This window comes from Callithrix jacchus, chromosome 8 (genome assembly GCF_049354715.1).
Source record: "Callithrix jacchus isolate 240 chromosome 8, calJac240_pri, whole genome shotgun sequence".
In the NCBI taxonomy this organism is placed as follows: domain Eukaryota; kingdom Metazoa; phylum Chordata; class Mammalia; order Primates; family Cebidae; genus Callithrix; species Callithrix jacchus.
In genome coordinates this window covers 87,431,775-87,453,917 of record NC_133509.1, presented here as the reverse complement: position 1 = coordinate 87,453,917, position 22,143 = coordinate 87,431,775, and the positions used below count along the sequence as shown (strand labels likewise).

Here is a 22,143-nt window from a genome sequence, read left to right as displayed (position 1 = left end):
GACTGAAACATTCCTAGTTGCCCTATAGATTGTGCCTCAGCCACCTTGTATGCTGTCTTTTCAGGACACACCGTGTTTTCTCAGCTGTTAATACTTCTTTTGTTTCTGTCATATAACAGGAACTTAGCAGTTAATTAATTGTTTCTATTAAATACCCAGTTATCCAGTTTTCTGCTTTTAATTTCTCTCAAAGTAATCTTGGTGATTTTTAAGCATTTTGTTGGTTTATTGGTTTTTTTTTTATAGATGTAAAAAAAGACTGGTCTGACCATGCGCTCTGGTGGGAAAAGAAGAGAACCTGGCTTCTGAAGACACATTGGACCTTGGATAAGTATGGTATTCAGGCAGATGCTAAGCTTCAGTTCACCCCTCAGCACAAACTGCTTCGCCTGCAGCTTCCCAACATGAAGTATGTAAAGGTGAAAGTGAATTTCTCAGATAGAGTCTTCAAAGCTGTTTCTGACATCTGTAAGACTTTTAGTAAGTATTACATAAATCCTTAAAATACAAGTTATGTGATGTACTTATGACTGATGACTGACATAGCTTATCCCAAGGGATGGGGCATGGGATGAACTATCTACATATATACGTATGTGTGTGAAATTTATACTTCATAAAAATTTTTATATTAAGATAAATGTTGGGTTAAGGTGGAACAGGAAGAATCTAGTAGAGATTCTTTCCTTACTAGAATTGTATCAAATTTATTATTTAATACTTTACTTTTATGGGGAGGGTAAGGGAGCAGGCACTATTTTCAGGGGAACATAGATGGCTTTGCAGCATTTCCTTCACGTAATTCACTATTCGATTTTAATGATTCAGGCAGATTGTGTCACTTCCTCCATTGAAGGCCTGACACAGTTCCTAAGGAAATGACTATGAGTGTTGTCTTCCTTCACCAGACTACAATTTGAATATCCCTGTAGTAATTCTATTTATGCATTCTGAAATGAGATGTGGATTACTTTGGCTGACCCAGTTATGTCATGTGACAGGAAGTATTCAACCATCTGAGAAAATGTGAATTTCTGTCACTACCATGAGTGCAGAACTCTTGTATTTTTTCCTATTGGAGAAATTCTTGGTTAAAGATGTTTAATGACTTTTCATATTTTAATTCCAAATAAAGAACTACAGTTTTTTATTCACATTATGTTTTTAAATTATACTAGTAATTTATAAATGTATTCTGTTGTAAAAGAATCAGTGAATATAGACATACATAGTGAGCTCCCCCTTCCCCCAAGTAATCATTCTTGACAGTTTGGTGATTCTCTATGCATTAATTTATCCATACATATTGGATTTTTTTATAAACAGGAATATTTATATGTACTTTTTAAACTCGGTAAATGTCTTAGATTTTTCTGTGTGTTATATATTCTTTTAAACTGTAATTCACAGTATAGACATACTAATAATTTACATTTAGTCACTTCTTGGCCTTTTGGGTAAAATCAAGTGTAATTGATAACCACATTTCCCTGTTAATGATCATTAGGTTGCTTCACTCTTAGAGCAAATGCTGCAGCATTTTCAAATGTTTTAAATATTGCTGAAAATATTTGAAAATATTTTAGTTGGGCTAACGCCAGGGTACCCAATCTTCCTTGCTGGTGTCAGCACCCACACTCACTGCTGGAGGCTGTGGGCAAATGCTATTCCTGTACAACGTCTCAAGCACGGGCCAGGGGACAGTATGGAGGTGCTGGGACTGTCTACCTCTTAACCCAGAGCCCCGCCTGCTGCTTATGCTCGTAGGCTTGCAGCTTGGAGGAGTCTGGATCCTTACCCATTTCTTATGTTTAGTTTGGGCTGTGGCTTGCCTTAAACCAATACCAACTTTTTTCTGTCTTTCAAGAATCACTCATCTTTTTTTTACCCTCTTAACTGTATTTTTTCCTGTCTCCTAGCAATATTATGGATGTTTGTCTTCCCACTTTTCCTACAATTTGTAAATTATCTTTTGTTGCCATTTCAGGGGATATGGGATGTAGGAGGGGAGAAGATACAGGTGGATTCACACTGCCCGTTTGATCTAATGTCCTTGGAATTTTTATGTGAAACAGGGTTTTTTCAAATTAAAATGGAGTGAAGGACAGAGAAAACCAAAATCCCATCATGTAGAATTAATAATTGTTGATATTTTGTCATTTTACCAAACTTGAAATCAATACTGGTAAAATTCTTGAGTCTCATTCTCCTAACTTCCCTTCACAAAGACTGCTGTCGTAAGTTCAGTGTGTAGCCAGGACTGTAAAATATACAGATGCACACGCATGTATTTCTGTGTGTATATATCCATAAACAGTATGTTATTACCATTGCCATGTAGGTATTGTCTTACTCAGTTTTGTACATGTGTGCAAGAATTTCTCTCAAGTATCAACCTAGAAGTAGAAGTAAACTTGCTGTGTTTTAAATATACACATAATTCATTACAGAGTACTATCAAATTGTCTCCCAGTTGGTTAAACCAGTTCAAATTCCAACTAGCAGTATATGAAAACCTGTTGCTTCATATCCTCGCTAACACTTGACTATGATCTGTTTTATTGTTTTTATTTCCGAGAAAAAAAGACAGTATTTCATTTTAGTTTACAAAGCTAAGTATGTTTTTAAATCATTATTGGACATCTAAGTTCCTTCTTTTTTGAACTGCCTTTTTATATCATTTGTTCATTTTTGAGAAATTAATAGACTTTAGTTTTTACAAGAGTTGTAGGTTCACAGCAAAATTGAGCAAAAGTACAGAGAGAGTTTTCCCACATACCCTCTATCCTCACACATGCACAAGCTTCCCCACTATCACACTCTGTACCAGAGTGGTACATTTATTATAATTGGTGAACCTGCATTGACATATCATTATCACTCCATGATCATAGTTTACATTAGGGCTCACTTCTGGTGTTGTACATGCTATGAGGTTGGAAAAATATATACTCATGTGTATCTACTATTGGAGTATTATACAGAATAGTTTGTCCTAAAAACCTTCTGTGCTCTGCCTATTCATCCCTCTCTTCTTATTAACACCACTAATCCTTTTACCTTATCCATAGTTTTGCCCTTTCCAAAATATCCAATGTTTGGAGTCATACATTATGTAGCCTTTCCAGATTGATTTCTTTCACTTCATAATAGGTATTTAAGTTTCCTCCACTTTTTTTTTTTTTTCTGGTGGCTCGATAGCTTATTTCTTTTTTTCCCCTTTCTTCTTCTTCTTTTTTTTATTTGAGATGGAGTCTCACTCTGTTGCCCAGGCTGGAGTGCAGCAGCACGATCTTGGTTCACAGCAACCTCTGCCTCCTGGGTTCACATGATTCTTCTGCATCAGCCTCCCGAGTAGCTGGGATTACAGGTGTCTGCCACTATGCTGGGCTTATTTTTGTATTTTTAGTAGAGATGGGATTTCACCATGTTGGCCAGGCTGGTCTCGAACTCCTGACCTCAGGTGATACACCCACCTCAACCTCCCAAAGTGCTGGGATTACGGACATGAGCCATCATGCCCAGCCAACTCATTTCTTTTTAGTGCTAAATAATATTCCATCGTCTGGATGTGTCACAGCTTATTTATCCACTCACCCACCAAATGATATCTTGGTTGCTTTGTTTTGAATAAAGCTTCCGAAACATCTCTATGCAGGCTTTCAAGTGGACATGTGGTCTTTTCATCCATTCTTCTTTTGTTTTATCTTTTCATCATTGGTTCATAGTGCCTTATAAATTCTAATTGATTTTATTTGCTTTTTATTTGTATCTTTTTTGGTCATGTAGAAGTTAACATTGGTTTGTGTTTCGGGGTATTGTTTTAAAAAGCTATTCCTGTTTTAAATTGCAGGTAACATCTGTATTTTCTGCTAGTACTCTTAGAGTTTTGTTTTTCATGTTTACTGCTTTAATCTACTTAGAGTTCACTTGTGTGTGTTTTGTGAAATACAGATGTATGTTTTAGGAGGAAATGCTAGCCAATACTGTTTATTGAATTGTTTGCTATTTCTCCACATAAGCTTAATGGCAGTTCTATCATAAACCAAAATTCCATGTTGTATGGATCTGTTTTTCTGTGCTCTATTCTTTTCCATTGATCCATTTATATGTCTTTACTTGGATAGTACACTGTTTGAATTTCTGTAGCCTCACAATTTGTGTCTATATCTGATAGGGCAAGTACCCCTTCTTTGCTGTTTTTCAGAATTGCCTGGATTGTTGGAATTGTATGTTTCTATATGAAATTTGAAACAGTTTGTTAATTTCCAGGGAAAATTTCTTAGCAACTGATTGGAAATACATACATTAATTTTATGTAGATCTTTCCATTCGTGAATAAAATGTCTCCTTTTGTTGAAGGAGTCTTTTCTGTTGTTAACATTTATCTAGAAAGATACTGTACTTTTTTTAAAAAGCCATACTTGTTCTAATTGGGTACTGCTATCAGAAGCCTATTTTTTTTTAGTCTAATAACTGATACCTTGTTGAACTCTTCTATGAATTCTGAAAATTTATTCTTTTTGATTTTTCCTTTTTATATTTTTATTTTTTGTTTAAATATTAAACAATGTCACCCATGCTGAAGTACATTGGTAAAATCTTGGCTCACTGCAACCTCTGCCTCTTCTTCTGCCTCAGACTCCCAAGTAGCTGGAATACAGGCGTATGCCACCATACCTAGCTAATTTTTGTATTTTTAGTAGAGACAGGGTTTTGCCATTTTGGCCAGGCTGGTCTCAAATTCCTGACCTCAGGGTATCATCTGCCTGCCTCAGCCTCCCAAAGTGCTGGGATTGTAGGCATGAGCCACTGTGCCTGACCTTCTCTTGGATTTTCTATGAAAGTAATCATATCTCTTCTAAATAATTTTTCTCTCTTCCTTTCCCATTTTTATACATTCTTCTTTATCTTACCGTATTGGATTAAACCTCTAGTACAGTATTGCATGATAGCAGTAATGATGACTGTTGTTGCGTTGTTTCTGAGTTGAATGCAAATGCTTTTAACATTTGACATTGAGTTTAATATTTATTGTGTTTGGAGGGAGGTCTTTTCCTGTTTTGTTTTGGTTTTTGCTTTTTGCGAAAGTGCCTTGCTCTGTGACCCAGGTGTGAACACAACTCATTGCAGCCTTGACCTCCTGGGCTGAAGCAATTGTCCTGCGTCAGCCTCTGAAGTAGCTGGGACCACAGGCATGCACCACCATGCCTGCCTAATTTTCGTTTTTTTTTTTTGTAGAGACAGGGTCTTGCTGTGCTACCCAGGCTGGTCTTTAACTTCTGGGCTTAAGCAGTCCACCTGCCTCTGCCACCCAAAGCACTAGGATTATAGGCAGGAGCCAGACATCTAGCCTGTTTTTTAATTGCTAGGGCCTTTAACTCAAGAATGCATGGGCATTTTTACCAAATGGAGCTTAGGAAGTGACTTGCCCAAGATTACGCAGAGAAAGTCAAGAACCAACCTAAGTAGTTCTTGTCGTTCTCTGTGACAAGAATCTAGAGCTTCTTACACCTTACTTCTAATACCTATCTTCACTGGCCTCATGCTGTCGTCAGATCTCATAGATTTTTTCCTACAAAATGTTTTGTGCATAAATTCTTCATTCCACACTCTGCTGCATAGAATGAGGTTAGATGTTGAGAAGATTTTTAGGTTGTTACACTAATATTGCTCCACCTTCCTAAATATATCTATAGTGGGTGTTGGTCCTTCATTACTGCTGCTGCTGCTGCTTTTGGCTGCATGGCATCTGAACTTTTGATTCTATGATTTGGAAATTTCCGACCTTATGAGTTGTATGAGACAAAGTCCACGTCCCTCTACAGAAACCATAAAGTCCAGATAGTTGTTTCCCAACCCACCTCACAGATAGAGTGCAGGCAGTTGGCCAGGTCTAGGTTACATGCACATCAGAAAATTTCTCCTAGAACTTTTGAGTCAGGAGCTCTTGACTCAGATAAGCCAGGATGACAGATACCTCGTTCCAGTGTCATAAGTGGCAGCAATATCCAGCTTCTAAGACAGAGAAGTCATCGTCCTACGAGACCACCCATCCATGCATTGAGTATATTGCCCATTTACGCCTGGGGGAGCTCATAGAGTTAGAATTTTGCATTTGCAGTGTTTGAAATTTAGATTACAAAAAGATACTATATAATAAACACGTCTACGTTCTCCCATTTATGTTTATCCACTTAGAAATATACTCGGAGGTATTTCACTAGGATGTTGACTGAGGTTATCTCAGGGTGATGTTTCAGGTATGCATTTTTTTATCCCCAATTTTTATACTTTTTCAATTGTTTCTTGTTGCTATTTTTAACAATTTAATATGTAATATTTGTGTAAACAAGAAAAGCTATTTTTCATTCAAGCATCAAAACCACTTTTATTAGCTTTTGATGTTTTTGTTTAGAATGTAAACTTCTAAAGTCAGAACCATGCCTATCCATCTTTGTATTCTCAGTATAGGGCATGGCCTTAGAAAACATTAATTGAATGAATTAATTAATTGAATGAATTAATTAATTAAGAGAGGAAAATGATGAAATAAATAAATTCAGGAGCAGTTAATGCCATCACTGGGATCATATGGAAAGTAGTGATGTATGGCCAGGCACAGTGGCTCACACCTATAATCCCAGCACTTTGGGAGGCCAAGGCAGGCAGATCACTTGAGGCCAGGAGTTCAAGACCAGCCTGGCCAACATGATGAAACCCTGTCTCTACTGAAAATACAAAAAGTATCTGGTCATGATGGCATGCACCTGTGGTCCGAACTACTTGAGAAGCTGAGGCAGGAGAATCAGTTGAATCTGGGAGGTGGAGGTTGCAATGAGCCAAGATCATGCCACTGCACTCCAGCCTGGGCAGCAGAGTGAGATTCTGTCTCAAAAAAAAAAAAAAGTAGTGATTTATTACAGGGTGTTCAGGGAATTTCTGCTTCATTGGGTGGTTACATTATATTTCCTCTAAACAGTCTTAACACTGTTAAGGGTCTGTGAACTATCAGTATTAGTGGGTAGAAATTTACATAATATTTTGATAAATTATAAGACTATAAGGTCTTTCCTGCAGAAAAAAGAGGATCTTAAAGAGTGGTAATTTTCTTTGTAGATATATTAGAGAATACTCCAAAAACTAAGGCACTTGATTATGAAATTGTCTAAAACAAAAGGGTTTGTGTTTTATAGACTAGTCATGTTTACATAAAGGATCAGATACCAACGGTACAGAAAGATTTCAGAAATCTAGGAGGTACATAAAATTTAGGTGATCACAGTGTTTGGTAAGAGTCCAGGTACTTGACATGTGTGAATAGATAGATTTCTTCACATGCTGGCAGCGCAACAGGGAGGAAGGTATCTTGATAGCAGGCTCTGTGCTGCAGTCTACTTAACATCATGAAGAATTTGGGAGTAGGGTGGGGTCAGTATCACAGAGGAGGGTTCCTAAGATGGGGTCCCTATTTGGAGGAAACCAGGAGAAAAATAAGGGCATAAAGATCCAGTCAAATAGTTATACAGTGAGATTTGGCTACAGAAATAAATAAAACAGCTAATCGGCCTTAAATAATATATATTTAATACATGCATATAATACATAATTTAATACTGTTGTTGCTGTAAAATATTATAAAATAAAAACACTCATAGGAAAATTATAAAATTTCATATTATAAAAATTGTAAAATGTTCCTATGGTGTTAGGAAAGAGGGAAGGGTATTTGATTTGCCAAGTGGTTAAACTGTGTTGGCAAACTCTGGCCTGCAGTCTGCTTTTGTGTGGCTCAAGAACTAATTATAATTAGGCTTTTACATTTTTTTAATGGTTAAGAAAAATTAATATTTTATGCTGTGAACATTATAAAAATTCAAATTCCTATGTCCATAAATAGAGTTGTATTGGAATACAGCAACATTCATTTGCTTAGGTATTATTGTCTGTGGTTGCTTTTGCGGTACAACAGCAGTGTTGAGCAGAGCTGCATACCCTAAAATATTTACTATCTTTACAGAAAAAGTTTGCCAACCCCTGAATTACATTAAGGGAAACATTATTCTAGCGGTTTATTTTCTTTTCTCCACTGTAACTGAACAGTGAAGTGACGGTATACAGCTCTTCCCAGGAATAATTAGGACTTTTTTCTGTTAATTTTAGATTACTTAATTTTCAACCCAAGTTATTAAATATCTACTCAAATTAAAATGAAGTCACTAAGTAGTGGTCATCGTGATTTAATTAATTTAACCTTCTTGTATCTACTCCTGTGGCTTTTGCTTACCTACCGTGCAAGCAGTAGAATTAAAACTGAGAAAGATGAGGACATTTCCATTGCTACCAAAATATAGTTACCTAAGGTTACCAAGTAAATGTGAAGGGTGTGCCAACCGCTGAAAAAGGACAGTGATGCAAGACCAGCAGAACACTGTTTAAAGGGAAACACCTACTTTTGCGAACATTGACATCATGTCCAAGCTTTTTATTTGGTAAAAATTATCTTTTATGATTTAACTGTTGACAAAATGCTTCTGTGTAATAATTTTTTTCTTCCAAAAACACACTTTCAGACCAGTGCTTCTGTGTAATAATTAAATGAAGTTTTTGTTTCATTTTCCTTTTCCTTTGGAAGGAAAGACTATTGGCAAAGAACATCATTGTTTTAAAAATGTAACATGTATTCTGGCACGCAGGCTTCACAAATGAAGAGCCTTCTTAAGAGGAAATGAAACTCTCTCAAAGTCTGACAATCAACAGAGAGCTACTTATAGTAGCTCTAAACACAAAATACCTTCTTTTTAAAAAATATATTTTGTGTTTAGAGCTTGTTACCATTCTGTATTACCAATAGGACATGTCATTTAGATCTTTCTGCCTTAGATACATGCTGATTCATTCCTCTTTTTTCTCTTTCTGTCCCACTCTTGTGAAGATGAATTTGGTAGGGATGGAGAAGCACAAAACGCTGGTGGAACAGAACTCAGACTGACTGAAGCTCAGTTGTCTTGAAAAATTTTTTGTTATTATAAAAGTAATTTGATTTAGGTAAATTAAGCTGTTCATAACGACTCTGTACAAAAGGGTTTGTTTTAGTGGTAACAATAAAGATTAGATGTTTAAATAAAGATGAAAAGGAAACAAAGATTCACTTAAACTACTTTTTTGTACTTTCATTATTCTGTTTCTACCCTTAAGGAGAGATGATACTTTGACTTAATCCTGAAAATTGTTCAGTGCTTTTTGTTACTTTATTTCTACTCATTTCTCTCCATATTCATTTTGCCCCTTGTCAGCTAATAGGGTTTTGGCTACAGATAACAGAAATTCAAACTTTTTTTTTTTTTTTTTTTTGAGACAAGAGTCTCACTCTGTCTCACAGGCTGGCGTGTAGTGGCGTGATCTCAGCTCACTGCAGCCTCCACCTCCCGGGTTCAAGTGATTCTCCAGCCTCAGTCTCCTGAGTAGCTGGGATTACAGGTGCCCGCCACCACACCCAGCTAATTTTCATATTTTTAAGTAGAGGTGGAATTTCGCCCTGTTGGCCAGGCTGGTCTCAGACTCCTGACCTCAAATGATCCACCCGCCTCAAGCCTCCCAAAGTGCTGGGATTACAGGCATGAGCCACCACACCCAGCTGGAATTCAGATTTAACAGTGCCTTAAACAAATAAGGGCCTTCTTTTTCACATTAGAAGTTACTTGAGAAAATGAAGTGGTTTCTGGAATTGGATTCCTTGTTCAGTTGTCTTCAAGGACAAGCCCTCTCCATCCCTCAATTTCTTACCCCTCAGCATGTCAGGTTGGCCTCATGTTTGTAAGATGCCTCCTAGAGCTCCAGGAGTACATGGGTTGAGTGCCCTAAACTGAAATTTAAAATGCTCAAAATTCTAAAACTTTTTGGCTGCGAATGTAAACTCTGAGGAAATGCTCATTGGAGCATTCCAGTCAGGTTAGGGGTGCTCAACCTGAAGCTGCACTTAAGAGGCAGAGTATCTACCTCAACTCTCTTCTCGCACCTGTGTCCTAACAGCAAAGCAAAACGTCCCAGAATCCCCCTTCACATCTTACTGGCCCACCTTGGGTCATATGGCTGCCCTTAGCTGCAGGGAAGGCTGGGAAAATATTAATATACTTAACTTTTCCAGTTTTCTTAAAGGGCTGAGAAATGGCCGGTCAGTTAGCCCATCAGCAGACCTGCCACATGCCTTTTTAAGTATCTAGTCAGTTACCCTGAGCAAAAGGGCCAGAGTTTAAAGAAATAAAAATGAAATTTTTATTAAGGAGAGGACCCAAGGGGTATCTTATAAGCTGTGTCCTTTACTTTTATTTATCCTTTTGATCAGCTTTGTTAAGGTATAATTTAAGGTAAAATAATCATACTAGCAAAATTCATTGCATTTTGACTAATGGACCACCAGCAAGATATAGGACAGTATCCCCATACCCCTCTGCTGACAATCCTCTTTACCCTTCTGACCTCTGGCAAACCACTTATCTGCCTTCTATCACTATAGTCTTGCCTTTTCTAAAATGTCATGTAAATAGAGTCCTGCAGTATTTGGTCTTTTCTGTATGGCTTCTTCCATTTAGCATAATGCTCTGACCTTCATCCATATTATTGTGTGTTATTAACTCCGTCTCATTACTGAGTAGTACTCTGTTGTATGGATGTACCGTCATTTGTTTATCCATGCACCAGTTGAGGGGCATTTGGGTTCCTTCCAGTTTGAAGCTATTGTAAAAAAACAAAAAAAGCTTCTATGTCCATTCCCTTACAGGTCTTTGTGGGAACACAGGTATTTACTTAAGAGCAATAAAAACTATGAGTAGGTTTCTGGGTCATATGATATGTGGATATTTGTCAAATATTGACAAAGAGTCAATAAATAAATAAATAGTCAAATTTTTTTCCAAAGTGGCTCTATTATTTTGCATTCTTACTGGTGGTACTTGAGTTTTTGAGTTTGGGGTATTCTAGCAGGTGTGAGAGCCTGTCTCCTTACGGCTTTCATTTGCATTACCCTAGTGACCAGTGACATTGAGCATCTATTCATGTGCTTAATTGTCACCCACATAATGGTGAGGTGTCTGTCTGAATCCTTTGCCTGCCCGTCTTTTAAATTCAGTTGTCATCTGTTTGGGTTGTAAGCATTCTTTGCATATCCCAGATAAGGAAATTTTACTGGATATGTTTTGCAAGTATTTTCTCACAGTGTATGGCTTACCATTTCATTAACAGTGTTTTCTAAGAGCAAAAGTTTTCATTTTGGTGAAGTCAATTTATGATCTCTGTTGTCCCATTTCTTTTCTGTTTCCCACCTTTCTAGTGGATGAAGGGGTTTTGGTGGGTGTTTGTTTGTTAGTTTGTTTGTTTTAGGAAGGATTATTTTGATTACATTGATCTTCACCTGTGACTTAGTAGTTATCATGACTTTGATTTTGCCATTTTAGTGGTTGCTCTAGGGTTTACAGTATATGACTTAACTTATTCAGTCTACCTTCAAATTATATACTACTTCACACATAGTATAATAACCTTACAACAGTTTAGTTTCATGTCTCCCTTCCAGTCCTTTTGTTAGTGTCATATATTTTATTCCTATATATGCTAAACCCCACAATATGTTATTTTCCCCCTAAAGCAATAAAGTATTTAAAAATGAGCAGAATGGTCTTTCATATCATATATTTACCATTTTTCAGTGCTCTTTATAAGTGTCCTTTCCATGTGGTCTCCTTTTTCTTCTACCTGAAGAACTTGATAAGCGTCTCTTTTTATAGTGCCAGTCTGCTGGTGATGAAGTTTGACCTTTTGTTTGTCTACAGAAGTTTCCGTTTGGGGCCAGGCATGGCGACTCATGCCTACATGTAGTCCCAGCACTGTGGGAGGCCAAAGATCTCTTGAGCCCAGGAGTTCGAGACCAACCTGGGCAGCGTGGCAAAACCCCATCTCCAAAAAGTACCAAAAAATTAGCTGGGCATTGTGGCATGCACCTGTAGTTCCATCTGCTCGGGAGGTTGAGGTGGGAGGATTGGTTGAGCCTGAAACGCAAAGGTTGTAGCGAGTCAAGATTGCGTCACTGCACCCCAACTTGAGCAACAGAGTGAGACCCTGTCTCAAAAAAAAAAAAAGAAAAAAGAAAAAAAAAGTTTTGATTTGCCTTTATTTTTGAAAGACACTGCAGCTGGGAGAATTCTAAATTCCACCCCACTCCAATAATTGATGTCTTCTGGTTTGCATAATTTCAGAGAAGTCTGTTATTGTTCCTCTGTATGTTTTCTGTGTGCCTTTTAAGATTTTATCTTTACACTGATTCTCAGCAATTTGATTATGATGTTTACTTAAGTAGTTGTCTTTTTAAACTTTTTAAATTTTTTTTAAATTTTGAAGACAGAGTCTTGCTCCGTCACTGAGGCTGGAGTGCAGTGGCACAATCTCGGCTCACCGCAACCTCCGCCTCCCAGGTTCAAGCAATTCTCCTGCCTCAGCCTCCTGAGTAGCTGGGACTACAGGCATACACCGCCATGCCCAGCTAATTTTTTGTGTTTTAGTAGAAACAGGGTTTCACCATGTTGCCCAGGCTGGTCATGAACTCTGGAGCTCAGGCAGTCTGCCGCCTCGGCCTCCCAAAGTGCTAAGATTACAGGCGTGAGCCACCACGCCCAGCCCTGAAATAATTTTTTAAAGGTATATTATAACTTTGAGTCCATTGATCTTTCTGCTGCTAATCTGCTATTAATCCCATCTAGTGCCTTTTTCGTTTGAGATATATTTTTCATCACTAGAAATTTGATTCTGGCTTCCTTTTTATATAGATTTTTCATTTTCTCTTTGTTTTCCTCTAGTTTCTTAAACATATGAAATATGTTTATAATAGCTATTTCAATGCTTTTTATCTATCATCTGAGTTATTTGTGCTTCCCCGCCCCACCCTTTACTTCTGGCTACGTGTCATTATGTGTCATAGTGGCTGGATTTTTTTGTACTGAGCTGTGTTGGCTTTTCTTCTGGTCACCAAATTACTTGAAATTAGTTGGCTCCTTTTGCTTTGAAGCTTTATTAGGGTAGACTAGGGGCACCATTAGCCTTAGGACTAATTTCGCCTCATTACTGAAGTAATAGTCTTCTGGGGACTCTTCTCAGTACTCTGTATAGAGGTCTTTCTGCTCTCCTAGATGGGAACATTAACTCTTTCAGCCGTTCCACAGTCTCTGGTAGCTTCCTTTTAACAAATGCACAGCAGGTTTCAGTGAGACTTCAGCAAACACTTCTGTAGACCCTGAGAGCACTCTGTGGAGCTCTCTTCTCTCCTGTCCTCTGCCCCACACATTCTAGCCACCTTGTCATCCCTGAATGCAGTCCCAGATCTCTCAACACTGCAAGACCTGGCCCCATGCGCCCCTCCCCCGCCCCTAGGCAGTAAGCTGGTACACAGCTCATCTGGTCTCTTTCTTTTGTGCATCTTGTTGCCTAATGTCTGAAAGTGTTTCTTTTTCTTTTCTTTCTTATTGTTTAAATAAAACAGGAGAGTAAATCAAGTTCCTGTTACTCCAACTTACTTGAAATCCTTCATTCTTAATTTTTCCTAGATTCTCTTCTAGCCTTGCATCTTTCTTAGAAAGCCATCATATGTTCATTAAAGCATTATGTATAATAACAAAACCATTTATTTAACCAAATTTTAAACTGAACATATTCAAGGCTGAACTCATGGTATTCCTTTCCAAATGTCTCACTCCCTCCTCCCTTCTTTCCACCCTTCCCCCAAGTAGTCACCGTAGTAGTAAAAGGCCCCTCCATCCCGGATACACACACCAGACACATGGGAGTCATCCTTAGCATTGCCCTCTTCCTCACCTACACATTCTCATTATCAGCGTGAAATGTTCATTTTGCCTCCAGGAGGTATCTTCAGTCTCCCCATCTCTCCCTCTCTCCACCCTCCACTGCTCTGGTAGTCCACTTCGCCACCACCTCTTCCTGTTCCAGGAGCCTCCTAAGCAGTCTTCCTTTATCGATTCTTTTTCTTCCTAATGCATTCTTTATTCAGTAAGCAGAAAGATTTTTGAAATTATTATTATTATTTGAGACGGAGTCTTGCTGTGTCACCAGGCTGGAGTGCAGTGGTTTGATCTCGGCTCACTGCAGCCTCCGCCTCCTGGGTTCAAGTGATTCTCCTCCCTCAGCCTCCCGAGTAGCTGGGACTACAAGCACACACCACCACATCCAGCTCATTTTTGTATTTTTAGTAGAGACAGGGTTTCACCCTGTTGGTTAGGATGGTCTTGATCGCTTGACCTTGTGATCTGCCCACCTCGGCCTCCCAAAGTTTTGGGATTATAGACATAAGCTACCATACCCAGCCTGAAATTATTTTTTAATCAAAGCAATAAATGCAGAATTAAAGTAAAAAAGGCTTATAACATGAAACTACTTTTCTGCCCAATTTCTCCCCAGCACCTGCTTGCATTCCCTACCACTTTCTACTCTTTTAATGTTTCTGGCTTTTATTTTAATAATTCTGAATACGTGCTTACAGTATTATTTGTTGATTTATCAATTTTAGATAACTGTTGATGTTTCTCCACTCAACCCTTTCTTTTTTGTTGTTTTTTTTTTTTTTGATGGAGTCTCGCTCTGTCCCCCAGGCTGGAGTGCAGTATCTCAATCTCAGCTCACTGAAACCTCTGCCTCCCCAGTTCAAGCAATTCTCCTGCCTCAGCTCTCTGAGTAGCTGGGATTACAGGCACATGCCACCACGCCCAGTAATTTTGTATTTTTAGTAGAGATGGGGTTTTACCATGTTGGTTAGGCTGGTCTTAAACACCTGACCTCAAGTGATCCACCTGCCTCGGCTTCTAAAAGTGCTGAGATTACAGGGGTGAGCCACATCGACTGGCCTTAGCCCTTTCTTTTCTTCTTTATTATAACTATTATAATTTTTGGCTGAATCACAATTACTGTTTATATTAACAAAGCAGACATTTTTACTTTCTGAGCCGAAATGTATATTTTTACCTTTCCTATCTCATATGCCTTTTTTTTTTTTTTTTTTTTTTTTTTGAGATAGGGTCTCACTCTGTCACCCACACAGAAGTGCAGTGGTGCAATCTCAGCTCACTGCAACCTCCACCTCCCAGGTTCAGGTGACTCACATGCCTCAGCCTCCCAGGTAGCTAGGATTACAGGCACATGCCACCATGCCTGGCTAATTTTTGTGTTTTTAATAGAGATGGTTCGCCATCTGGTCTATGTTCGCCAGGCTGGTCTCAAATTCCTGACCACAGGTGATCCACCCGCGCTGGCCTCCCAAAGTGCTGGGATTACAGGCGCCAGGCTAGTTTGTAACTCCTGAGGGCTCAAGAGAAGTCTTTGCTTCCCAAAGGGTCATAGGCCTTTTTATCATTTGCTGCTTTTGCAACATATATCTGTTGCTGATTTATTTATATTACTCACCTTAATTTTCAACATGATTAAATACATTTTTGGATTATAGTCAATCTCCCCACTGTTCTCTTTTTCTTCCTAGACATCCTCTTGCATTCCGGGGTGGGTATTTTCTCAGCCCAGGTGTACAGTCACAGCCCTGGGACTTCCTTTCAACATTCTCTTCTCTCTCGTATTTGACCATGAAGTTTTCCTCAGTGTTGACTTGCTCTCTTATTTTGGTGGAATATATTCTCTATCAGGGTAGTAAGAAGGTGAATGGGTTGTAAATTTTTGAGATATATGTCTTTATTCTGCCCTTCAATAGAATTGTTGTGTCAAAAATTATTTTTCCCTCAGAATTTGAAAGTCATTGTTAAATTATCTTTTGGCTTCCAATGTTACTATTAATAGTTCTGATAGTGTTCTTTTCTTTTTATTTCTTTTTTTTTTCTTAAGAGACAAGGTCTTCCTCTGTTGCCCAAGCTGGACTGCAGTGTTGCAATCATAGTTCACTCTAATCTCGAACTGTTGGGCTCAAGCAGTCCTCCCCCTTCAGCTTCTCGAGTAGCTGGGATTACAGGTACTCACCACCATGCCTGGCTTGTTTTTTTGTTGTTGTTTTTGTTTTTGTTTTTTTTGAGACAGAGTTTCACTCGTGTTGGAGTGCAATGGTGCAATCTCAGCTCACCGCAACCTCTGCCTCCTGGGTTCAGGCAATTCTCCTGCCTCAGCCTCCTGAGTAGCTGGGATTACAGGCACATGCCACCATGCCCAGCTAATTTTTTGTATTTTTAGTAGAGACGGGGTTTCACCATGTTGCCCAGGCTAGTCTCAAACTCCTGACCTCAAGTGACCTGTCTACCTTGGCCTTTCAAAGTACTAGAATTAAAGGTGTATAGACTCTTAAGCAGCTGAAGTTGAGGTGTCAGCAATGCTGCATTCCTTTCTGGAGATTCTGAGAATGAATTTTGCTTGGTACAGTTTGGTTCTATGTGATTGTAAGACTAAGTGGGATTCCCTCTGGCTTGTCTGCCAGGAGTCATTCTCAGCTCCTAGAGGCCTTCCACATTGCTTGTGGCCCTCTTCGTCTGTCTTCAGAGCCAGTAACAGCAGGTCAAGCTCTTCTCTCTGAATTTATCTGACCAATCCTTCTGTCTCATCTCTCTTCTGCCTGCCTCTTCTGTTCCTGAGGCCTCATGTGATTACACTGGGCTCACCCAGATAACCCAGGATAATCTCCCTAAAATCAATTGATAAGTAATCTTAATTCATTTGCAAAAACTCACAACACTACCTAGATTGGTGTTTGTGTAACCATGGGTAGGTATCTTAAACCTCCAGTATTCTGCCCACCACAGAGGCCTTTCTCAAGTGTCTAGTAATCTTTGGCTGTTGGTTCATATGTTTAATGCTGGGGCATTATCAGTACCTAATAGGAAGCTCTATATTGAATGGAGTTTAGCTCATCATCCCTCTGTAATGTATTTAGACATAATGAGCAAGCGTTTTCAAACATCAGTATCTAAAAGATCTTTTCCCTAGGGCTGTTCAGATACTGTCTGTAAGGGATCCTAAAGGGTGTGTGTCTGTGGAATAGGTTACCTGAGTTTAATTCAGTAAAGAAACAGGAGGAAAAGGATGTTGGGGTGGACTACATTTTTCAGGTAGTCTCTTTTCTGTGCCTCAGTTTGATGATTAGAACAGTGAATCAGGGTGTTTCCCATTGGTACCTCCTTCTACACACACCTTGGTTTTATATTTCTCCAGTTTACAGAGTTACTGTTCTATCTGACGTCTGCCTCCCAAAACTTCTGAGATTTCCTATGCAGTATTTTCTTCCATTTTGGGGACCCTTACAGGTTTATGTTTTCTTTATTTTTACATGATTTTGAAAAGGATTGAAAATAAATGCACATGTTCGGTACACATTTTTAACCAGAAATGCTTCATGTACCCTGAGAACTCTTATTTACCTCTGTTTCTCAGTTCCCTCACCCTCATGCTTTTCATATGTATAGTATTTGTATAGCCTATGTAGATAAGACTAGATTTGTCTTCTCTTTGATAACCTGCTAATTAGAATGAACTGTGGTTGGGTGTGGTGGCTCAGGGCTGCATTCCCAGTATTCTGGGAGGCTGAGGAAGGGGGATTGCCTGAGCCCGGGAAGTGGAGGCTGCAGTGACCTTTGATCACACTAACACTACTTCATTCCAGTACCTGGAATTACAAGTGCATGCCACCACATCCAGCTAATTTTGTATTTTTAGTAGAGACAGGGTTTCACCATGTTTGCCAGGCTGGTTTCAAACTCCTGACCTCAGGTGATCCACCCGCCTTGGCCTCCCAAAGTGCTGAGATTACAGGCGTGAGTTGTCATGCCCAAATGAGTGTTTCTAATAGTAACATTCAAATAACCAACAGAAAACCAGACCAAAACCCATATACTTATTAAAATAATTTATTTGGACTTCTTATTTAAACATGGACAATGTTTATATAAATTAAAAAAAAAAAAAAAAAAACAGAAGAAAGTCCAGTGTGGTTTGCAGTAATTGCTACCATGTTAATTTTTACATGCAAATTACCTTTGAAGAAATCTCATAGAAGAATGAGAAAAGGGGCTGGGCATGGTGGCTCACACCTGTAATCCCAGCACTTTAGGAGCCCGAGGTGGGCGGATCATGAAGTCAAGAGATGGAGACCATCCTGGCCAACATGGTGAAACCCCATCTCTACAAAAATATGAAAATTAGCTGGATGCGGTAGCGTGCACCTGTAGTCCCAGCTATTCAGAAGGCTGAGGCAGGAGAATCTCGAATCTGGGAGGCGGAAGTTGCAGTAACCCAAGATCTCTCCACTGCACTTCAGTCTGGCAACAGAGCAAGACTCCGTCTCAAAAAAAAGAAAAGGAAAAAATTGTATATCAATGACTAAAAACACATGAGAAGATATACGTTACTACTAATCAAAGACATAAGAGAAGAATATATGTCGATCTTGTTCCACCTTTGCCTTAAAATTATCACCTTTAATCCAGTAATTCTCCCGTGAATTCTGAAATAAAATATGGAAAAAGATGAAAACAGATGTTTGTAAAATTATTAAATATTAGTTATAATGGGCTCAGTATTAGAAGAATGATTAAATTATGATTTATTTACATAGTAGAATGTTACGCAGTTGTTAAAATGATCATTTACTAGTCATATTTCGTCTTTTATAAACAATTTTATTTTTTGCCCTGTTTTACAGTTCTGAAAGAACACATTTTAAATGATTCAGTTATTTATACTTTTTACGGGGCAACTTCCAAACTTCTACCATGAGTAGGGTGTGTGTGTGTGTGTGTGTGTGTGTGTGTGTGTGTGTTTTATTTTTTCTGGAGATTGTCTTGCTCTGTCACCCAGGCTGGAAAGCACTGGCCCAGTCATGGCTTACTGCAGCCTGGACTCACAGGCTCAGACACTCTTCCCTGCCTCAGTCATTCCTTTTATTGCATGTGTCAACAGTTTGTTTCTTTTTACCGATTTATGAGTTGTGTTCCATTGATATCACATTTTTGTTTATCCATCTGAGTTATTTTCAATTTTGACTTTCGTAAATAAAGTGCTTTTACAAATGTGCTTTTCATAGTCTTGGGTAAATAGGGGTAGAATGTCTTGAGTTGTGTGGTACATGTATGTTCAACTTCATACAGAACTGCTGAGCTGTTTTCAAAACATTGTCTCATTTTACAGTCCCATCAGCTGCTTATGAGAGTTCAAGTTCCTCTTTACATCCTCACTGACACTGGGTAGTATGTCTTTTTAATGTTGGCCTCTCTGATGTATGGATACTGCTATCTCATTGTGGTTTTAATTTGTATTTCCCTGAAACTGATAATGTCAAGTATCTTTTCATGTGCTGCTTGGTCATGTGTTAAAGTGATTGTCCAGATCTTCAGTTCATTTGTCTTCTTATTATTGAGTTGTTTGGGCTCTTTATATATTCAGAATACAAGTCTTTAGTCAGATGGGTGTGCTGCAAATACATTGTCCCAATATATGCTTGCCTTTTTGTTTTCTCAATAGTGTCTAAAGACTAGGTTGGTTGGTGGTGTCTTTTTTTTTTTTAATAAAGGGCAATTTTTTGTGTGTATATGTCTATCTAAGAAATCTTTGTCTTATGTTTCTTCTAGTTTTACTATTTTGGCTGTTATATTTAGATCAATGGTCATTTAGAATTAATTTTTGCATATTGTTATATAAGGATTAATGTTCTTTAAATATATATATATGAATCATTGTTTAGCACTGTTGAAAAGATTTTTCTTTCTCCTTGAATTGACTTGGCACCTTTGTCAAAAACTTCTGACCCACCTATATTTAGGTCTGTTTCAGGGGCCCTCTTCTGTTTCATTCATCTGTATGTCTTATCATTTAGCCAGTAAGTGCAATGGCTTGATTGATACAGCTTTACCATGTCTTAATAAAATCAGTAGTGTAAGTTTGCCAACTTTTTAAAGAATTGCTTTCACTATTCTAGGATTGTTCTCATTTTCATATCAATTTTACAGTCTGTCAATTTCTACAGAAAAGTTGGAATTTTGACTGGGATCTCATTAAATCTTTAGCTTAATTTGAGGAGAATTGACTTCTTAACAAAGTCTTGCAATTTGTGAACATGATGTGCAGTATATAAAATAACGTGTGTGTGGGGGGTTCCTTGGATCATTTTAAATTTCTTTTGTTATTTTCATTTAACCATTTTGCCTGTTAACCGACTCCTCAAATGAAAATAGATCCGAAACTTGTAGCCATTTGATACAGGGCAGAAAACTTGAATCAATTAAAATTTGAGATTTGGTAATGATGTAAAAATATCATAACATTGACCTCATTTATCATGTGTACCTTATGACATACAGAGTGGATAAAGAACATCATATAATATAAATCTCAATTTTCCTTCCAGTTTCATATAAAAATATATAAATAAGGGCTTCTGATATTTTCTTTCTGTACCCTAGTAGATCATTATCTCTACTTTGAGGTCATCACGTGTATTATGTAGGTATGAATTAAGGATGCTTTGGGTAGAGTTTTTTTGGTCGTAATCAGTGTTTTGCATGGCATCAGTATCTGACACAACTCAGACATACAGAAAGAAATTACAGTTTCTTATCTTGAAACAGATTTATTAAGTGTAAAGTGTTTACATTTTCTGTTGTTCTAGTAAAACAATCTGTTTTCTAACAGATATCAGACACCCTGAAGAACTTTCTCTCTTAAAGAAACCCAGAGATCCAACAAAGAAAAAAAAGAAGAAACTAGATGACCAGTCTGAAGATGAGGCACTTGAATTAGAGGGGCCTCTTATCACTCCTGGATCAGGTAAGACTTTTGCCAAGCAGTGGGCTCAAAGTGAGAACTGTAGACTGTGTACCTGTGTCTTTCTGGTGGTGGGTAAATGGATCATGTAGATCAAGAAGAGTGTCAAGTTAAAAAAACAAAAACCTCTCCTTCAGCATTTTTCTCTCAGTCATGATGTCACTATTAAGTGTTGTTGGTTTCTCTCATGTGCAAATCATCATGTCAGGTGTCAATAGTTGAATCAATAAAGAGGAAGCCCAGTTCTCTTGTTCAGAGAGTCAAAAGGAATAGTACCATAATTGGAATCAGGCAGAAATTGGAAATTTTTTAGTGTGTAGATCATGAAAACCACCACTATTTAGTTAATACAAAAATTCCTTTTGAAAAACCTTCTCTCCACTGGATGTGGTGGCTCACGCCTGTAATCCCAGCACTTCAGGAGGCTGAGGTGGATGGATCACCTGAGGTCAGGAATTCGAGACAAGCCTGGCCAACATGGTGAAACCCCATGTCTACTAAAAACACAAAGATTAGCCCAGCATGGTAGCGAGTGGCTGTAATCTCAGCTAGTTGGGAGGCTGAGGCAGGAGAGTCGCTTGAACATGGGAGGCGGAGGTTGCGGTGAGCTGAGAGTGCGCCGTTGCACCCCAAGCCTGGCGATGAGCAAAACTCCATCTCAAAAAAAAGGAAAAAACAACAGCCGTCTCTTTGCTTTACATTTTCTGCTTCCCTGCCCTCCTACCTTTTTTCTTTAAGGTTTCTCTCCTTTGAGGAGCTTTCTTAGATTCCCTTTCATTACTTTTCCAATCTGAATTAGTCATCCTTCTGTCATAAGTCAGCAGAGTTTTCTGTTTGGTGGTGTTATACTGTGTGTTCTCCCCTGCTAATGTGAGCTCACTGAATGAAGGGACTATCTCACTATTTTGTCACCAGAACCTAACTCAGCATATGGCATTCAGTAGGCATTCAGGTAATGTCTATTGGGAAGCTTGGTGACTAATAAAGTTATGTTCTTCAATAGTGGCCATACACCTAGACCGAACATTGCAGTTTTCCACATTTCCATCAGCCACAAATTTATAAATCCATTACTTAGGTCCCTTCAGCAAAAAAAAAAAAATTTTTTTTTTTTTTTTTTTGAGACAGAGTCTTGTCCTGTCCCCCAGGCTGGAGTGCAGTGGCATGATCTCAGCTCACTGCAACTTCTTCCTCCCAGATTCAAATGATTCTCCTGCTTCAGCTCCCAAGTAACTGGGATTTCAGGTACCCACCACCATGCCCAGCTAATTTTTGTATTTTTAGTAGAGACAGGGTTTTACCATGTTGGCCAGGCTGGTCTAGAGCTCCTGCCCTCGTGAT

At 38.5% G+C, this 22,143-nt stretch overlaps 1 protein-coding gene across 34 annotated transcripts in view; it reads left to right on the top strand.

Annotated features, from left to right (window-relative positions):
* The window catches only part of FERMT2 (FERM domain containing kindlin 2), a 168,283-nt gene that overhangs the window by 111,195 nt on the left and 34,945 nt on the right, over nt 1-22,143 (top strand). For all 34 annotated transcript variants that reach the window (XM_078334955.1, XM_078334951.1, XM_078334945.1 and 31 more), the window contains 2 exons: nt 247-480; nt 20,671-20,805. In XM_078334955.1, the coding sequence (XP_078191081.1) occupies nt 247-480; nt 20,671-20,805 (369 nt within the window). The remainder of the gene's footprint in view (nt 1-246; nt 481-20,670; nt 20,806-22,143) is intronic.